Source organism: Ziziphus jujuba, chromosome 12, assembly GCF_031755915.1.
Source record: "Ziziphus jujuba cultivar Dongzao chromosome 12, ASM3175591v1".
NCBI classification, from domain to species: domain Eukaryota; kingdom Viridiplantae; phylum Streptophyta; class Magnoliopsida; order Rosales; family Rhamnaceae; genus Ziziphus; species Ziziphus jujuba.
Genome location: NC_083390.1, coordinates 3406652 through 3425521, shown reverse-complemented (window position 1 = coordinate 3425521; position 18870 = coordinate 3406652). Strand labels below are relative to the sequence as shown.

The window sequence follows — 18870 nt, the reverse complement described above, 5'->3', positions numbered from 1 at the left end:
CACGAGTGGATTCGATTTCTGATAAATCTCATTTAAATTTTAATGTAGATTTTAAATGTTAAACACTATATAAAAATGTGCTAGCTGATAAATCTCATTTAAATTTTAATGTAGATTTTAAATGTTAAACACTATATAAAAATGTGCTAGAAATAATAATGCATGGACTGGATAATAGTTCAGAGTCTTCTACCACATGAAATGAAGACAATCAGAGGTCCATTTTTAAATTTCCAAAAAAAAAACCACCCCAAACAAAGCCACAATAACTAGGACAAGGTGACTAAGCAAGGAATGAAATTGTACATTTTATGCAGGTTGGCACTTCTAAAACCGCCTTTTACAAAGTAATAATTAATAATAATAATAATTAATTTAAAAAAGGGCATCCCATCTCGGTTATATAATATAATAATAAAAGTCGGAAAAAAATTATTATTATTAAATATTTTATTTTTTCAGTTACTTTCTTCTTATTATTATTATAATAATGTTGTACTTCAAGACTAGTCAATGAGCTAAGCCAAAAAAAATAAAATAAAATAAATCTAATCTTTATCAGAAACAATCTTCAAAGTTCAAAGTCGCTGAGCAAATGGGCATTGAAACCTCTGTTTGTTTCCTCTTCCAGATTTTCCCTCCACAACAAAACCCTCGCGCCCAGTCTGTTTTGTTCAATCCATTTTCGATATTTCTCTAAGAAAACCAGCAATTTGCTAAAGATTAAGCCTTTTTTTTTTTTTTTCAAATTTTTATTTTATTCCCATGGAGATTCCCGTATTTACGAGTTTTCGGCTATCATACTCATCAGCGGTTTCCTTGCGCTCTTGCTCTTCAAAGTATAGTATTTTCTTCCATGGATGCTTCTTCCGCGGCAAAAGGTTGAGTATTAGGTGGAATATTTATAGTTCGAAGCCCTGTATGGGAATCAAAGCGAGTTTGGAAAACAATTCTTTGTCAAATGGGGTACTTGGGAAAGCTAAAACTGAGGTGAATTCTGGGGATTTCTGGGGACATTCTGAGTTCGTTGAAGTGATTGGCATTGGGAGTCGCAGGGATGCTGTTCTCAACTTCTGTCTCGAATCGCAGTTCAAGTCGTCGTCTTTGCGATTTTGGTAACAATGAATTCAATTTCTAGTTAACATAATGGCATTGGTGAAAATGCTGGTTAAATTGCTTCGAGATTTTTGCAATGGACGGTTTTAGGACGCATTTGTTTCGTAAATGCTACATTGTTTGACATATTGCTATGTTGTTTTGGTTATGAAGTTGTGTGCTTCTCTGTCTCTCGCTTCTTTTTTTTTTTTTTTTTTTTTCTTTTTAATAATTTTTATTCTTTTAATTCTTTAATTTTTTATCTTTTAACCCCTGCATTTTGTTCCTTGGTTGTGGTTCATGCATGCAAAGTTCTAAGAATTAAGATTGAGGTTGATAGGTTGTGGAATTTGGAAGCAAAATCATATCACGAAGTGTATTCTTTAGTAATGAGAAAAATACATATATATGTATATATATATTAGAAGAAAGCATAACTTTATCAGTTCTGTGTATCCACCTTTTTGCAGGAACGTTCTCATCAAGGATTCAATAGCGGTGCAATTACAACAAAGGTTCCTTGGAAAAGGTTGTGGTTGTTTTCAAATGAAATTTTTTAGAGTCCGGTTATCTTCTCAGTTGTTCATCACAAGATGCAATTTTTTAAAATATATTTCATTTTATATGGCAATGTAAATGTATTTTGACTTTAGGTGGCATGTGCTCCCTGCGCTGTTTGTTTCACTAACCATAAACATTGCGTTAGTTAACTCCAGCTCTTCATTTAATTTGCAAAATGGATAATTAATATTTGTCTATATGGATTCAAAGTAAAATTTGTTAGAGAAACATGTAAAAAACGTACTTATTTTATTTTATTTAATCCCTTGCATCATTAAGACAGTTTGACTGTTTATTGGGTAAGGATGTAGCTTGTGATAAGCAGTTGATTAAACTCTCAGATTGTGTGATGTAAATTATGAAATCAAGAATGGATCTCAAACTCAGAGTAGCTTATATTGTATTTATTTTGATTAAGTAAAGAACATAAAAGAATGCTGCGGATGTATAAGAGTTCAATAGATGTAGCTAACTTTTCTTTATATGCATTTTGAAGAGTTGTTTACTTTCATAAGTAAATTTTCAGAACCTTTTCTTGGCTATTTCTCATTTGATTTACTATTGCAGATCTGGCTCCAAGGATTTTTGAAGCACCACTATCTTTGAAGTCATCTTCAAAAACTATTATCCTTGTTTGTACATTTCTTATCCATTTCTCTTGCATTTATCAGACTATTTTCCAACATGCTTTAATGCCTCTAGTGGCTTTGTTGGAAATGTTTTTTCATACATTAGAATTTTGTATTACAGGATTTAGGAAAAAGTGAATAAACTGATTACTAAAATAAAGTCTTTAATTAAGTATCCAGTGGGTAGTTTGTTCTATACTTCTAACTAACTGGCAACCCATTCTCTGTTTCTTGTCTCTAGGTGGCGAGTGCTGGTTATGGCCTAGATCACATAACGATAGTTGATATTCTAAAAACATTAAGATCTGCAAATGGATTTTCCGTTGTTATTATCTTGAAGCCATTCAGCTTTGAAGGTCAGAAGCGCCAGGATGAGGTAGAGAATGTTTATGGACTGTTTTGAAATGCCGATGCACTCATTGTGATGACTTTTACTGAATGCTTTCTAGGTTATTTGATCTCATTTTGCCGTTGGTTCCAAGCCCTAGTAAACCGAGATATGTTATTGATTATTATACTGAATATAATTAATGTTTCATGAATGGCCTTAATAGTTCTGTACGAAACTGATAGTTTAACATTTAATTTGATATGCAGATAAAAAATCTGGTGGAGAAACTTCGGGGACATACAAATTTATTTATTGGTGAGTGATGCATTATAGATTTTAAGTTGAAAAATCAGTACTCATTCTTACCACATATTTCATTGGAGTGGACAAAATATGTATTTATTAAGTGTTATGATGTTATAGGTCATATATTTTTTGAGTTGATATGTTCTAATGCACCTTCCCACAATTAAATCCAGATAATTTTATTTTATTTTTTTCTATCTTCAGATATTGACACTGACATGTTACTTAAGAAGGACTTGGTTACTCTAGATGAGGCAGTGAGGACTGCAAATAATGCTGTGTTTCTGGCCATGACTGCTGTATCTTCTCTTGTATCTGTAAGTTTACTTCTACCATACCTCTGAGTGTTTAAGTTTATGCAACCTAGCTGTGACGTGGTTGTTTTATGGGACATTTATAGGATATACATCATAAACTTATTGATGTATCGCATAATAATGTGAAGGAGATTGGAGTTTCAGAAGTTTTGAATGTAAGTTTTCATGACCACCCCTTTATGTGCCAGTTATGATTTTCTTTTATTTATTTATTTATTTTTAAGTGATAATTGACATTTCACTTTTCTAGTCTAGGTTATTCTATGTTCTTAGATTTTGTTGTCCTAATTTCTCTTTGAACTGTATTTAGTTTGAATTTCTAGGTACAGGAATTTGAACATTTATGTCTTCTCTATTCCGAATCAACATGTTGAATTTCTTTTTCTTTTTGTTTATTGATTTCCTGGTCCTTTCATCAAGGCTAAAGTAACTATGTACAGATTCTAGAAAGATATAAAGAAGCAAAAATTGGATTTGGTGCTGGTTACAGCATCAAAACTTCAATTCTACAGTCTGTGTATGACTGCCCTTTCCTCGGTATGGGTGTCAAGGTATGATGAAATTGACCCCAAACTGGATAAATGTATGTTTTTTTTCTGTTGAGTTATTATTACATAATGCAGTTAGGCTTCTATTATTTCAAACTTTTCTCTGTCATTTGAAAATTCAAAAACAAAATCTACACATGAATGTAGTTTCCAAAATTCAAGTGCTGTGGCACTTGTGTATTTCTACACTGGTGAGGTCAACCATTAATTTCAGCAACAAGCTTTCTTTCATTAGCTCAAAACCCCCAAAAAAAAAAAGAAAAAAAAAAAAAAGACACGATGCTTCTTTCGTTTTCACATTATATTCTTTGCTAGTATTACCTTTTTTTTCTATTATTATTTTTTTTTTTTAAATTTTGCAAGATCTTTTATTATGTCGTAAGTCATAGTTTATTCTCAAATTTATTTAAGCATTGTGCATTAGAAAAAATTATTTTAAGCATTGTGCATTACCCTCCTTCAATGTGTTCATACAAATGTTCTAATGTTTTTGTGTTTTCTATTCCATTTTCATATCTATAATTTTTTTTTGTGTGTGTACAGGACTTGGATGGGACTATTATATGTGTCCTTGCAAGTTCTGGTGACATCAGCAACAGTGATATGCATACATTTGTGCATACTTTCCGTCAAACTACAGAATATACAAACGAAATCGTAGTATCAACTTTTCATGAACCTAGTTTGGAGCCCAATTTGCTTGTAACAATGGTTCTTGTTTTAGGGTAAGTTTTTTTGTTCCAAGATTATGACAATACCATTGATAAGCTCCTCAATATAGAAATATTTCTTTCAAGTTGTTTGTGCCCGCATATAGTTTCAGTTTTCTGATGTTCATTTTCTGGATACGCCAGTTTTACTGGGCAACAGACTTCTCAGAAAAGTAGCATAATTTCTAGACTGGCTCAGCGTTTTCCTTTCATTTTTGGACTTTTGACAAGACACCATTGGCAATCAACGGATACTCAGGGAAATAATTTACCAGACAATGGATGTCCTGAAGAGTCAGTTTCACAAGAACCATTGGAGACGGGTGATAGAGCTGCTGTTGATGTTGTAGCTGAAGATTCTGACAAGTACCCTGAGGAGGAAGAAGAAATCCAGCCAGTAATGAGCAGCAACTATAATGGATCATATGCTTCAAGGTGTAACTGATTTCCCACCTTAGCTTCAGATTTTGTTTAGATTTCTCTGATATATATAATAGACACAAATCTGATTATTTTGTTTTAATTTTTGGAGTTATAATAGTGGATCTGACCATGAGACTGAATTATTTGGAGCCACCAATGAGTTTTCCCGTTTATATGATCCAGGTGGAGAAGGTAGCAATGCAGGTTTCCTATTATTTTACAATTTGAATTGACTTTCAAAATGATTTGTTCTCACTTTGTGATCTTTGAAATGCTTGATATTGCGATTTATTCAAAATGCCAATGCACCTATTTGACTATCATGGGGATCATCAAGACACTCCTGCATTTCAAAGAGAGCCACTTGTTCGTTGGAACTTGGGGCCAGGATATCAGATTGCACAGGAGTGGGCCAAAGAGAGGGCAGCTAAAGCTGGAGCTGGTTCAGTACTTGATAAGTTGAGCATCTTCTGCCTTCCAGTTGGTGTAAGGCCTTCAGAAGAGTTGAAAGATAATGTCAATGTCTCTTCTCTGACACATCGCAGAGAGCCTAAAGCTGAGGATGGTTTGAAAGAACAAACTGTTGGCAATTTTGACACAGGACTTGAAGTGGTGAAAGAGTTTTGTAATACAGCATCAGCACTCTTGAAAGGAAAATATGCTGATCCTCGCAGAAAACAAGGTCATCTTTCTGCTCGTGCAGCATCTATGCTGGTATTCTTCTACTCATGCTTATTGTTTCTATAGAACTATGTGAATTCTTATGAAAGCTCTGTGGCTCATGCTGTAGTTTTTCTCTGGTTTTGTTTAAAGTCAACTATAGCAAGAGGAGACTTTTATTTTTTGGTTATTTTTATTAGAAAAGAAGTTTTAGTATTATATAAATGAAAATACATTCCTCAGAAAACTGAGAAATCCTTTACAAGAAAATAAAATGTCAAAATTTAGGCTAAATTATTAAACATCATTTCTTTCCTGATTGAAGCATTGAAAGGAGCCTCTTTATGCTGCTTAAGAGTTGATGCTTATAAAGTAAAAATATTCCCATTCTACATAAGCACGAAGCTATCCTATGCCCATCCCTTGCCATATTGAAGATGTACTTCTAATTGTGTGCCAATTCCTCATATAGGAAGCAGAACGGGATTCACCTAAAAAATGGAGTCCGATTGTGGAAATAAAATACAGAGGAGGAATTTACAGAGGGCGTTGCCAAGGCGGTCTTCCTGAAGGAAAGGTATTAATTGTCCTAAACTTTTATAATTATTTCAACACGGTTTTGGGATGATATTTGCCTGATATAAGGGGGGACATGAATGTCAATTTGTGAAAAACTTGTACAGGGTTGTCTGGTTCTTGGAGATGGAAGCATATACGATGGAATGTGGCGCTATGGCAAGAGATCAGGTCTTGGCACATTCTACTTTAGTAATGGGGATGTGTTCCAAGGTTCATGGAGGGATGATGTTATGCATGGCAAGGTTTGTCTCATGCATGTTGAGATTTCTTAATGGCTGTTTTGTTTAACCACCTTCTAAGTGTCAAATTCAGAATAAATCCTTTTGTGAACATTTAACAATTTTAGGAGAGGGAGGGAAAAACTTTGAACCTCCAATATTAGTAAAGCTGCCCCTTGAATACTTACTTTGCTGATTATCTATACTGAGGTAGATCATTTTGTTTTTGTCATGTAGGGTTGGTTCTACTTTCACACGGGGGATCGATGGTTTGCAAACTTCTGGAAAGGAAAGGCAAATGGAGAAGGACGCTTCTATTCTAAATCCGGTGATGTGTTTTTCGGCCAGTTCCAAGATGGACTGCGACATGGTGACTTCCTGTGCATTGATGTTGATGGAACAAGGTTAGGCATTTAATAGGTTATGTTGTTCGTATTCCTGTAAAAGGTATGATAGTTTATCTTGTCAAACTCAAATCTGTGTTTCTACAGGTGCTTGGAGAACTGGGATCAAGGTATTCTTGTAAGTCGTAGACCATTTGACACTTGATATGCAAAAATTGAGAAGCCCCCATATTGTAAATATTATTATTATTTTTCTTATTTCATTTATTCTGGTTTGTTCTTTACTAAGTAGAAGCTCCAAATCTATTGGAAAATTTTATGAGAATATTTCTTGGAAATTCAGGAGGATTCTTAGATATAGGATTGGTTCTCTCATTAGAAATCAGAAACCCTAAGAGACTCTTTAAATTTTATTAATACCTCCTAGAGAATTTAAAAGCCTTGGGCATGGCAGAATCAACTGCCAAGATAGTAGTTTCAGGTGAGAACAAATGGCGGTGTAGAACTAATAATAAGCAGTCATGGCACTTTCAAAGCGTAAAGCTCAGTCTGTAAGCTGTCTGTCACATGTGTTTGTGTGTCTTCGTTGGAGCACCGGTTCGACTTCAACGATATGCCACGTCAGCATTCAACGGGATAAAACTCCTGGGGTTGCGGATGATGGTGGGGGCCAGCTTGACTATCATCAGAATCAGATACTAAATTCTGCCAAAAATACACCTCTGGTCCTGAGAAATTAGAAATTGTTGGACTGGACAGTCTACACCTCAGTTATGGACCGTCCAATTAAAAATTGCTAATTCTATATTTATATAATCAATTTAAAATTGATAATTTTTTACTGATAAATCAATTTTGCTTAATTCTAGCGTGAAGATGCTTAATCTTCGGTCCTCTACTCCTCTCTTCCTTCATATATCACCTTTTCAATTTTTAGTGGCAAAGTAATTTGTTTTAGTCACCATAATAGTTCGTTTATAGAATATCAGCCCGTTTTAACTGCAACTTTCTATTAAAACATAACAACTTCCACAAGCCTCCATTTGGTAGCTGATAAATTGGTGGTAGACAAACAATTTTATCTGTGCTTATGGATTCCTAGCTGTCAAAACACTCATCTAAATTCTAAATTAAACCAAACATAACATTTTTTTTTTAAATTTTTTTTATGGCTTTGAACCAAACATATAACATCTTGTATGGTACAAAAAATATCAAGGGAAAAAAAAGCTAAAATTTAAAATAAAGAAATGAGATAAATTGAACAGGGAAAAGACAGAGAGGACTGGAGGTGAGGGAGAGTGATAATTCAAAAGCTTATATTTCTTTCTTCGTAATCTACCAAAAAGTTATATGTAATCATAAAGTCTTATGGATTCTTATTTTCTTGCTAACTGCATTTTTCACTTCACAGATGATTGACTACCTAACACAAACCTATCTTTTCACGAATAATCATAATTTACTTTGTCAAAAAAGGAATAATTATGCTTTAATAGGGGAATTCCCTAGTTCCTAAAGAGAACTCTGAATAGAAAAGAGAAGAATACAACCAACATATAAAACATAAATAATATATAATTTCAGACTTGATTGTTACAATAATTTTTTACTGTGGGACAAAAAAGAAAACTTTTATTTCAAAAAATAATTCTGAAATAGAATAGAAAAAGACATAAAATACCACATGCAGGCACATTTGAAGAATTTGGAACCAAAATCTCACTTATTGAGAATGCCACTATTTGAAGAAGTTTATGTCGAAGTTACAAGATTGCACCTACACCTTGAAAAATCAATTCTAACAAAAATTTTCAAAGTAGTCTAAATCATCTTACTCTTCTTTGTTTAATCAAAGCTATATATCCTAGCAGAAGTAAGCTTTAAATGTTGGTATTCACATCCCATTATATCTGGGTTGGTGGATATAGAATGAGACCCTTTTAGTTCATCTTTGTGTTTCTCTACAAATGATCTCTTCCCTCTCCCAGAAGAGGGCGTATGCTTTTTTGCGAGAGAGGAGAGAGATGGGGAATAAGCAACATACAAGGTGATTGACATTCTTGGAAAAAGCTCCCCACATTTGTGTGGCAAAAATACTCAGAACATTTAGACGACTTAACTCAATCTGGCGGACCATGATGAACTTTCAGCGGGGAACCATAGTGGTGAAGAGAATCAAGGCTGTAATAAATGATAGATCAGAATCAGAATGAAGGTATTTGAAGAAGCATATTGCATAAAACACTAAAACTATGTGTTGAGAATCATGAAAACCAACCTGCAGTTTTGCGGAACCCTCCAGGATATGAAAGAAGATCTCTTCAAACTTGGTTGCAAAGACATAAATTTTTTCCAATCTTGAAGCATAATTCGAAGGTCATGAAGTTTGCTATTCAGACCAAAACAACAGTTTGCATGCATTGTACAAACTTCATTCAGATCTTTGCTAGGTTCACAAAGGCCACCAAAGTAAGCAGTATCCAAAAATCTCATCTTGAGTCCAATTTCATCAATGAAAGGATGAAACTTAATAATATTGAGAACATCCTGATCATGGTATCCGGGATAGGTATGCTGTGAAGCATACCAAAATTTGTAAAACTCTATTGACTGGTTATTAGACTTTACATAGTTGAAACCTCCATTAGGTATGTTATTTACATCATCAGGACTGCCTAGGAAATGATCACATGCGATCTGGAAATCTGCATCCAAATAAAATCGTGGAAATGGATCCCTGAACCACATGATATCAGCATCCTGGAGGAGGAAGAATAAACAAAAACACATTGAATACAAAGGCACTTACAAGGCTAACTGGATAACAAATGCACAATAGGACAAAGAAATAACACCAAAAACGTACCCTAACATAGCAATGACATGTTTTTGACAGCTGCTTACTGAATCCGTACTCAAGTTGTAATTTAATTAAGGATTGCAGAAATATGCTTGCATATTTCCACAAATAAAATACCATAGACAATATGCAAGCCATTATAATCATACCAGGTCAGAAGAAGTCCATTTTCTGTTTTCCTTCTGGAATTAAAAAAGCACGTTTAAACTTTAAATAGCAAAGCTAAATATTACAAGAATTCATTATCAGGTCAGGTCAAAAGTTAATATTAATACCTATTTCCTTCATGGAAATAAAAGAGCACATTTTAAAAATTCTTTGGTTTATCCATGCATCTTCAACGTCTACAGATTTCACATGCCCTTGTTTCCTTTTTTTGCTAAGTTCAAGATCACATATTATGGATTCCTTTGATTCATTTTTTCGCTTTCAACACAAAGCAAATTCACATCAGAAGTGAAAAGAAAACCCTTCTGAAAGAATAAAAAGTGAGAAATGGCACTTCTACTTGAAAGATATGAACAACCTATTTTCTGCTATCTATCTGAAATCAAAAGTTCTTTCATTTAAAGCTTATGCTTGTATTCAACTTCTGACCATTTACTTCTTTTGCTTCTACGTTTGAAGTATCGATTGACTCTTCAATGAAGTCATGAAATTATACGCCAATAAAACTTACAACCAATCTGGTTACTCTGATAAGGAAACAATATTGGACAATGATCACTTGTCAAAGCATAAAAGTTAGAGATGCAACGAAAATAATAGATGCACAAAAGAGGGTTAAACTTAAACTTGAATGGCAGTAGAATGTGAGACAGTAAAAGAGAAACCAAGAAGTTACCGTGAAAACAAAATTGTACCCCATCTCAAGAACAGACCGCAGAAAATCAATCCTTCTCCACATCATCTTCAAGTAGGCAGGGGTCATAAAATATGCCTCCTGATGGAAATCAATGCCTTCACTTACAAGAAAAAAGCAATGTCTATGTACATCCAAACAGCGCTTAAATGCCTTCATATCCAACGCGATAATCACCAAATGGTTCAGTAGCCTGCTGGTCCGATCTCCAATTCTGAAGCTTTCAAGAAACAGATCAACAACAGAATTTGGAGCTGCCCAAGCTTCATTTAATGTTGTTAAAATAACAGTCTTGTCTGCCATGGCAGCATCCTTCAAAACTTTTTCAAGCGTATATTCCTCTTCACTGACCTATCATATAATTTCTTTGGATAAGCAAGAGAATTAAGCATAAAACGAATTGAGCATACAAACCATGTAGAGAAGAAATCCAATAATGGATAAAAGCCAGGAAATCAAATTTAATTATAAATTCATTAAATCCGATAATCAGGATTATGCATAATATTGCATAAAACCAGAAAGGAGTTGGTATTAACCCTTATTATAAGGAACTGAAAAGAGTATGGAAGGTGGAAATTTTTGCTCAATTCAGAGAAAGAATAATAAAAAAATTTCTTCCATTTTCTGCGGAACCAAACACATTAAGCTCCAAACTAGTAGAAGGAACTATTATCTTGTAACTAATAGCAAAATAGCAAAAAATCAGCTCCATGAATGACAATGAAAACAAGAAAAAGATCCGACAAATAATGAATAAGCAGGAGACGAACTATCATTGATAAAAATGAAAAAACACAGAGATTTAAGAAACAATTTACTCACAGACTGGGGAAGATAAGAAGACGAGGGAAAGAAGTAAGCAGAAGGAGAGGGCGTGAAGCGAGAGAGGAAGCGAAGGGACTCGGTGTCACGGAGAAGCACCAAACCAGCGAGCAAAACGACGGCGAGGAAGAGCAGCCGACGGAGTAGGGAGGCGGAGTCCGGCGGCATTTTGGTTGCAGAGTCACCGGGACGGTTAGGTAGCATCGTGGACGTGAATCGCCTTCGCTGGAAAACCGCTCTGCTCGGACGCATCCGCAATGCGTAGATTTCGAGCATTTATGGGCTCAATCTTCGGCGGTTTGTTTCCACTCTCTCTCTCTCTCTCTCTGTGTGCAAAACCCCCAAGAGAGAGAAACTAGAGAGAGAAACAAAAACAAGAAAAGGTACGATCAACAGTAAAAATTTTAAATCGGAGAAGAAAGTGGGATCGTGTGGGTCGGTAAATGCTCTCACTGTCACGACTCGTGAACCGTTTGGAACTGACGTGCTAGCCTCCAGTTGGTTGTATATAAAATTTTCCCAATCAGATTATGCCGCGTAAGTCGCTGGACTTACTGCGGAGCTCGTGTGGAGCCAGTGGGAGAACGCGGTAACTGCACCATTTTCAGTTCTTTGAAAGTGATGCTTATCTAATTCTCTTCTGACCGTTTTGTCACTTTCTTTTTTCACTCTTACACGACTCCATTTAATTTTATTATCTATTATTTTTAGTTTCTGTTTATTTTAATTTTTTTTTGTGATTAATTTAAGGAAAGTCAACCTAATTGGATATTTCTATTTTATTATATCCTAACTACTAACCAAAATATATTCTTTCTTTTTTTTTTTTTTTTCGATTGGATTACATTTTTAAAATTGGATTCTGTAAATAACTTGCATGGGTTTAGGGAAAAAAAAAATTGAAGTGTTCTAGATATGGTTAAAAAAAAAAAAATTACCATACATGTAAAATAAAGGAAAGAGAAATAAGCAATGAATAAAAACAATCTTTTTTTTTTTTTTTGGCCCAAAAAATAGATTTAACAACTCTAAGAGACAAAATTAGCCATTTACAATAAATACAAGCTGGTTGAGAGTGATTATTAAAATTGTGTAAAAATACTTTATATGGTGTTTGGTAAAAATAATTTAAAATCATTTTTAATGATTTTTTATGAACAAATCACATATTTGATAATTATATAAATGCCAGGAGAAATTTTGAAAAATGTTAAATAATTTTAAATGGATAAAAGCGCTTTATGTAATGTTTGGTTAAAAAATATAAAATTACTTTTTAATAATTTTGTTGTTGAAAAACCATCTATTTGATAATTTTAGAAGAAGTACGAATTTGTTTTTGAAAAATCAATTAAAGTAATTCATAAAAATCACTTTCAAACGAACTAAAAGCACCAATTAAATAATTTTTCAAAAATTACTTAGAGTAATTTGTAAAAATCACTCCTAAACCGTCCCTCTATATTAATACTTAATAGTTTATATATATTAGGTGTTAACGATGTTGAGTTGTCATTGCCAAATTAAAACTTTTACTTCTGCAACAATGTCTCTTGAAGGATAATCTTTTACCTGGGCAGTAAGAAAATAAATAAATAAATAAACAAATCCGGAGTTTGTCCCAGCCCATGTCTTTCCTTTTTCTTTTCTGTTCTTTTATTATTATTATTATTTTTTTTTTTATTATTATTGAGGAATTCATATTAGCATTCGTGGAAAATAGAGATAAATAATTATCTCAAACCATTTTTTTTTTTTTTTGTGTGTTAGCATTACAATTTTACCTTAAATTTGAATTCCAAATGCTTCCAACCGATCTTATCTCCCTTTGTTTTTTCCAATCAGAGATTTTTTGTTTTTAACCTGCCGATAAAAGGAACTCAGAAAACTCGACAGTCATTTTTAGATATATATAAAAAAATAAAAAATAAAAAATAAAAAGACAATCGACAGCCGACAGTCATAAAAGCATCTTAAATGGTTTTTTTTTATTAGAGTTTAGTTGCATTGATTTTAGAAAGTATTCATGTTTATATGGTATTTTTTCTATTTAATAGATAATGTTTTAGGTAATTTTTTTTCAATGGGTTTTGTTTAAAATGTCTTGAAATGCTAATGTGTAATTTTTTATTTTAAAATTATATCTAATTAAAAAAAATCAAAAACTCAAGCAGTAGTTTTTTTCTTTTATCTTTTAACAAAAATTAATAAAAATAAATAAAATGCTGACTCAACATGTCTAAAAAACTTCCAGAAGTAGACAATGTCCTTTACAGTTTCTATTTCTTTTGTTGTCACATCAGTTTGACAGAACTAATGCACAGAATCATTGGAGAAATTTTTTTTAAAATTTTATCTATTTACCTGATGTGGCAAACGATTTTTAAATGGACAGAGAACCATTGGAGATGCTCTAAGACCAAGCACACTCCGTTTGTTAATATAAAATTACTAACAACATCTTTGTTTCCTGCTTTTTTTTTTTTTTGGGGGAGCTAATAATTACTAATAACATCTTATTGCTAAAAAGTAATGCCAAAACCCAACTATTGGACTTAAATATATAGGTTTTGATGCAATCTCACATAAACATATAAAGCATGAGAAATTTCATCCCCAAAAAAAAAACCGTAAAGCAAAAGAAAAAGGCAAAAAAGGAGTAATTGCAGAATGGTAATTCATGAAAAAGGACATGGAGGCTCACAAACTGGCAAAACTCCTTCAATTGTCTGTCCAAACATTCTCATGGAAGGTGATATGAACCTAGGACGACCTACTCCTAAACCCGTATTATATTAGCTCGGATCTTAATTAAGTTCAAGTTATAATGGAATTGACCTCAACCCCTAACCAACCTGTGGTTAGAAATCTTGGTATAATGTAGACGCCACAATAGGGGATGGAAAACCTATTGATAAGTCAAGTTAAAACAACTAATTCTCTAATGGTGTTTTAGGTGTTCTCAAAGAACAAAAAGATAATTAATCTCACAAGTATTTTTTCAATCAAATCAAAGTTGTTTTGTTATTGATAACTAAGCCTTTAAATAGGCTACAAAGCCACGAAATAAAACCCTAGAACATAAAGAAAACCAGCCACCACACATAAAGAAACCTAGTTGGCTGGAACTATACTTCCTTTCCTAATCTAAGTTTGATTAATTAATTCCTTTATATTAAATTAGGAATTAATTAATTTACAATGGAAAGAATAAAATAAAAACCTTCCTAAAGTTATTTTTCCAGAAAATAAATAAATAAAAGCCAAAAAGTAATGTTAGTTTCCTAAAACAAAAAGTAAAAACAAATTAAGAAACTAAAAATGCTAGCCTTTTTGATCAAGTTGACTTTGATCAATCTTTGACCTCTTTGAGCTTCAAATCAGCTTCTAGATGATTTTTAGGATGCCAAATAAGCTGAATATGAAGTCCCACACGTTGCCCATGCTTGGAAAAATAAGAAAAGGCTAATACAGTAAAATACAGTAAAGCCAGCAAGCAATACAGCAAATTCGGCCAAATTGTTGAGGCTGTCCGTACAATCCCTTTTTTATTGCATTTGAGGCTGCTTTAACTTAATTCCATGACCTCTTAGGCATATGTATTGAACCCATAAAGCATTGGAACCATTTCATGCTTCCCAGACTCCAAAAATGTACCAAAACCGTCATCCGGATCCTTATCGGCTTCCACCACTTGGATGCTTAGAATAGGCTTTGTATCTTCAAGTATGGACAAGCTCTGTTGAGATTGATTACCCCCTGTATAAATACTCCCAGGTTGTCCTTAAATCTCTTAATTTGAGCTCTTGTGATTGGCCTAGTCTTCATCCGTGTCGAGTCAGCACCCTAGCGGGTTATCGGTGGAGCGGGCTCGGGCGGAATCACATCAGAAGGTCTCAAACATGGATCTTCTTGTATGCACCAAATCGAAACCTTCACCAGCATTTTGACCTTTTCCATGTCATTCTTAGGCTCTTCATCATCTTCCACAAGCAATTCCAATCTTTTTTCTCTATGACAGTCATAGACCCAATCAGCTAGATACATAACCTCCTCTTCTTCATCCTTTGTTTATTTTTCAATACATTTTCTAAAACAAATAATCTCCATCAGCATAACCCCATAACTAAATACATCAACTTTTTCTGTAATGGGTTTGTTCCTGAGTCTCTCAGGAGCTACATATCCTTTAGTTCCTTTAAGACCTGTTTGGGTACGAGATTGACCAAACATCAGAAGCTTTGCAAGTCCAAAATCCTAGATTTTTGCTGTGAATGAGTTGTCTAGGAATATGCTCTCAGGCTTAATATCACAATGGATGATTTTTAAGCCACATTCTTCGTGCAAGTACAAATTTGCTATTTGGATTCTCAGGTTCCAATCAGGCTTGTTCAAACTTTGAAAGAGGAAATTGGATAAGGAACCGCTGCTCATGAAGTCATAGATCAAAAGCTTGTTAGGTCCTTCATCACAGAACCCAATTAGTCTGACCAAGTTCTTATGATGGGTTTTGCCTATGGAATTCACTTCTGCTTTGAATTCTTTCGCACCTTCTTCCACCACCTTGTCAAACTTCTTCACTGCTATTGCAATGGCGGAGTGCATCGATGATGATACGACTCCTTTATACACAGTCCCAAAAGCACCTCTACCAAGTACTTCCTTGAATTCATCTGTGGCTCTTTTGAGTTCATCATATGTGAAGGAGTGGAGATTTGTCCCTAAGATATTACTAGATTTAGTGCTATGTTTCCGTCGCATGCGGTGTGAGAAGAAGAAGAAGAAGAAGATTAAAGCTGCCATGATGAGAAGGATGTTAAGACATGCAGAGATACCTAACATAATTGAGTCCCCTTGAATCTTATTTGATTTGCCAACCATGATGACCTGCTTGTCTAACTTACCAGATTTGGCTATTTTTATAGGAGCCTTAACATCCACCGTTGAGTCTACGCATCCGTTGGAGGGTGGCAATTTCTTTTTAAAGCATTTCCATCCTTTGATAACAGCAACTACACAATTGCAGTCATTCAAACAAGATCTGCTACAGTTTTCTTCATATGTAGGCTGCACCACATCATAGTTTGCAGAAGTATGCCAATATGTATTATCCAAGGTTACCATATCATAAACTTGCTCAGGTTTCAAATCACCTAGTTCACAGTTATGCACCTTTTCTTGAACACAGCCATTCTCAGCAGACTCAGGAAACCCTGGAGGGCACTCGCAAGTTGGCCATCCACCTTTGCTTACATAGAAGCTATTAAATCCACAAAAACCACCTCCAACTGGTCGACACTGCTTGTGCAAATGACCTGTGGTATAAACCAAATATGAATCCATGATTGGGTAGTTGATGAGCTTCCATTACTTTGAGCACTCTTGGGGTAAACATACTGCCTGAAATACCCATCAAAATCAAGGGTTGCCCTGTAATAGAAATCTTTAATTGATATTGAACAGTATTTATCACAGTGAGATTAGATACAATTAATGCCATAGTTACCAATGATAAAGAGATGTCCCTGATAGCCAAATTCTTGCCTTTGACTAGAATTCTTTTTATTAAGTCGATCATAAGTACGGCTATTGTAATAAGTTTGATATTCATATGCTGATTCAGGAATGATGGTATGAAGCACAAGGGATTCATCTGGTCGGATGTGAAGCTGAAACCTTCCCTTCGAGTAGTTGTTTTGCATTTCCCTTGAAGTTAATCGTTCTCCATTTTTTAGTACTTGATTTGGCAAGACAGTGTCTGTGGGATGGTTGAAACTTTCCCATTTGTAAATATTGGAACCAGTATTCGCAAGAACAAAGTTTCCGGTATCAAGCATCTCGGTGTAATCGACATTTCCATTGATGGTGGTCTTGGCTTTCCAAATCACATTGCCTTTTGGATCTCTAAGAATGAACCTCCCACTATAAACCATTAGCATATCAAACTACAGTTTTATCTGGGATTTTGTCAAACCAGATTGATAATAAGAACAGTTGTTGATGATCTTCAAGGAGAAGAAATCCAAATGCGAAATCACCATTAGATGATCTCCATGGGGAAGATTCATTTGACGCAAGAAGCGATGATGGTCCTATTTGGTAACCATTAGATGATCTCCATGGGGAAAATTTGGTAACTTCATCCTATATGTTTGAGCAAGTTGAAAATTCTGTGTGTGCATGTATATATGTGTCTGTGTACATAAACTTATCAAAACGACAGAGTTTGGCAACGGCTTTTGTTGAGGTTGCCATTGTACGCTTCGCCACATCAGCAAAGCCATTCCCGCATCATGACACTAACGTTTGGCTATTCTCCTTATTACAAACTAAACTTAAAAAACAAAAATGACTCGTTCTAGTTGAAACAACAATTAATGAAATTCAAAAGAAATGCCTGCTCAGCTCCAACGGTCACATAGGTCCACAGCTTCTAAACGACCTCACCTTCCATATGAAACGACGAAGCCATGAACTATATCTTCAGGCTTAATCAATTTCCTTAGCCAATTTCCATTTTGAGAGTTACTCAGGTTTGATTGGAACCAAAGAAACCAAAAATAGCATATGGGACTGCAAGAGGGCTGTTGTACTTGTATGAAGAATGTGGCAAACAAATCGTCCACTATGATATATATTAAGCCTCAGAACATACTTTTGGATGACTCTTTTAGTGGAAGGATTTCAGACTTGCAAAACTTTTGATGTATTGTCAAAACCAGAACTCAAACAGCCATTAGAGGAACTAAAGGATATGCAGCTCCTGAGTGATTCAGGAAAGCACCAATTACAGCAAAAGTTTATGTATATAGTTATGAGGCTGTGCCAATGGAGATTATTTGTTGCAGAAAGTGCATTGTAAAGGAAATAAAGAATGAACCAAGTGTGGAGGTTTTGCTTCTGGCTGATTGGGCTTGTGACTGTTACAAATATAGAAGATTGGATTGGATTGTAGCAAATTATGAAGAGGCTAAAGCTGATGTGAAGTTTTCTCATATTCTCAACCTCATAATATCAAACACAAATTCAAACCCTCAAATATTAAAAATTCAACTCAATCAATATGCACAAATAAAATACTATAATAATATTTAAAAATATAAAAATAATATATATTTATATTTTATATTGAAAGTAAAAGATTTGAAATCAAAATATTCATTGAAAAATTACCCCGTAAAAACCAATATAATATTGTTGTTAACCAAAATAATTATGCCAAACAAATTCACGAAACAGCAATTATTGATCACGTTGAAAATTAATTAAATCATAAAACCAGCATATAAAATTTAAGTTAATTTAACCATATATTAGTTGAAGCTAGTAGCTACGCTGTGTTAATAATATTTTAGCACATATGGGCCCGCCAAGCAGGCTGAGAGAAATTTCTTCGCAATTATTTTCCACGCTTTTCCATGTACATCAACCATAAACTTCCCGTATCTGTACAGTAAACGTGCGCAAAAATTTCTTCCCTATTGATTTCTACTCATACAACCACGTTTGTCATTTTGTCATGACTGTATAGCTGTCATGGACTAGTACCAGACCAATTAAAGCTGTATTTCTATTTTTATCGGTTGAAGAAATTCTGTT

The 18870-nt window shown here is 34.1% G+C and overlaps 2 protein-coding genes across 3 annotated transcripts; one reads left to right on the top strand and one right to left on the bottom strand.

Annotated features, from left to right (window-relative positions):
- The first annotated feature begins 530 nt into the window (after positions 1 to 530).
- Positions 531 to 7079, top strand: LOC107428285 (protein ACCUMULATION AND REPLICATION OF CHLOROPLASTS 3, chloroplastic). 2 transcript variants are annotated; one of them, XM_016038798.4, is made up of 16 exons: positions 531 to 1115; positions 1566 to 1624; positions 2224 to 2288; positions 2527 to 2661; positions 2883 to 2931; positions 3127 to 3239; positions 3323 to 3394; positions 3680 to 3790; positions 4331 to 4512; positions 4642 to 4932; positions 5039 to 5112; positions 5258 to 5634; positions 6053 to 6157; positions 6264 to 6401; positions 6615 to 6781; positions 6869 to 7079. In XM_016038798.4, the coding sequence occupies exons 1-16, from the start codon at positions 766 to 768 to the stop codon at positions 6924 to 6926; spliced, it is 2346 nt and encodes a 781-aa protein (XP_015894284.1). In that variant the 5' UTR covers positions 531 to 765; the 3' UTR covers positions 6927 to 7079. The 2 variants fall into 2 exon arrangements, with proteins under 2 accessions (XP_015894284.1, XP_015894283.1); XM_016038797.4 differs by having other exon boundaries at positions 5030 to 5112.
- Positions 7080 to 8419: 1340 nt separating this feature from the next.
- On the bottom strand, positions 8420 to 11703 carry LOC107428293 (uncharacterized protein At4g15970). Its single transcript, XM_016038809.4, has 4 exons — positions 11272 to 11703; positions 10429 to 10797; positions 9003 to 9484; positions 8420 to 8905 (listed from the first exon to the last, which is right to left on the bottom strand). The coding sequence occupies exons 1-4, from the start codon at positions 11545 to 11547 to the stop codon at positions 8845 to 8847; spliced, it is 1188 nt and encodes a 395-aa protein (XP_015894295.1). The 5' UTR covers positions 11548 to 11703; the 3' UTR covers positions 8420 to 8844.
- Positions 11704 to 18870: the final 7167 nt, after the last annotated feature.

Excerpts from the sequence above, each read along its gene's own strand:
- LOC107428285 (XM_016038797.4), top strand. The coding sequence starts at position 766 with ATGGAGATTCCCGTATTTACGAGTTTTCGGCTATCATACTCATCAGCG. Across the intron at positions 1,116-1,565 it reads TCGTCGTCTTTGCGATTTTG|GAACGTTCTCATCAAGGATT; the intron begins GTAACAATGAAT and ends ACCTTTTTGCAG. Across the intron at positions 2,932-3,126 it reads ACATACAAATTTATTTATTG|ATATTGACACTGACATGTTA; the intron begins GTGAGTGATGCA and ends TTCTATCTTCAG.
- LOC107428293 (XM_016038809.4), bottom strand. The coding sequence starts at position 11,547 with ATGCTCGAAATCTACGCATTGCGGATGCGTCCGAGCAGAGCGGTTTTC. Across the intron at positions 9,485-10,428 it reads GGTACAATTTTGTTTTCACG|GATGCTGATATCATGTGGTT; the intron begins GTAACTTCTTGG and ends TTCCTCCTCCAG. Across the intron at positions 8,906-9,002 it reads AGGGTTCCGCAAAACTGCAG|CCTTGATTCTCTTCACCACT; the intron begins GTTGGTTTTCAT and ends CATTTATTACAG.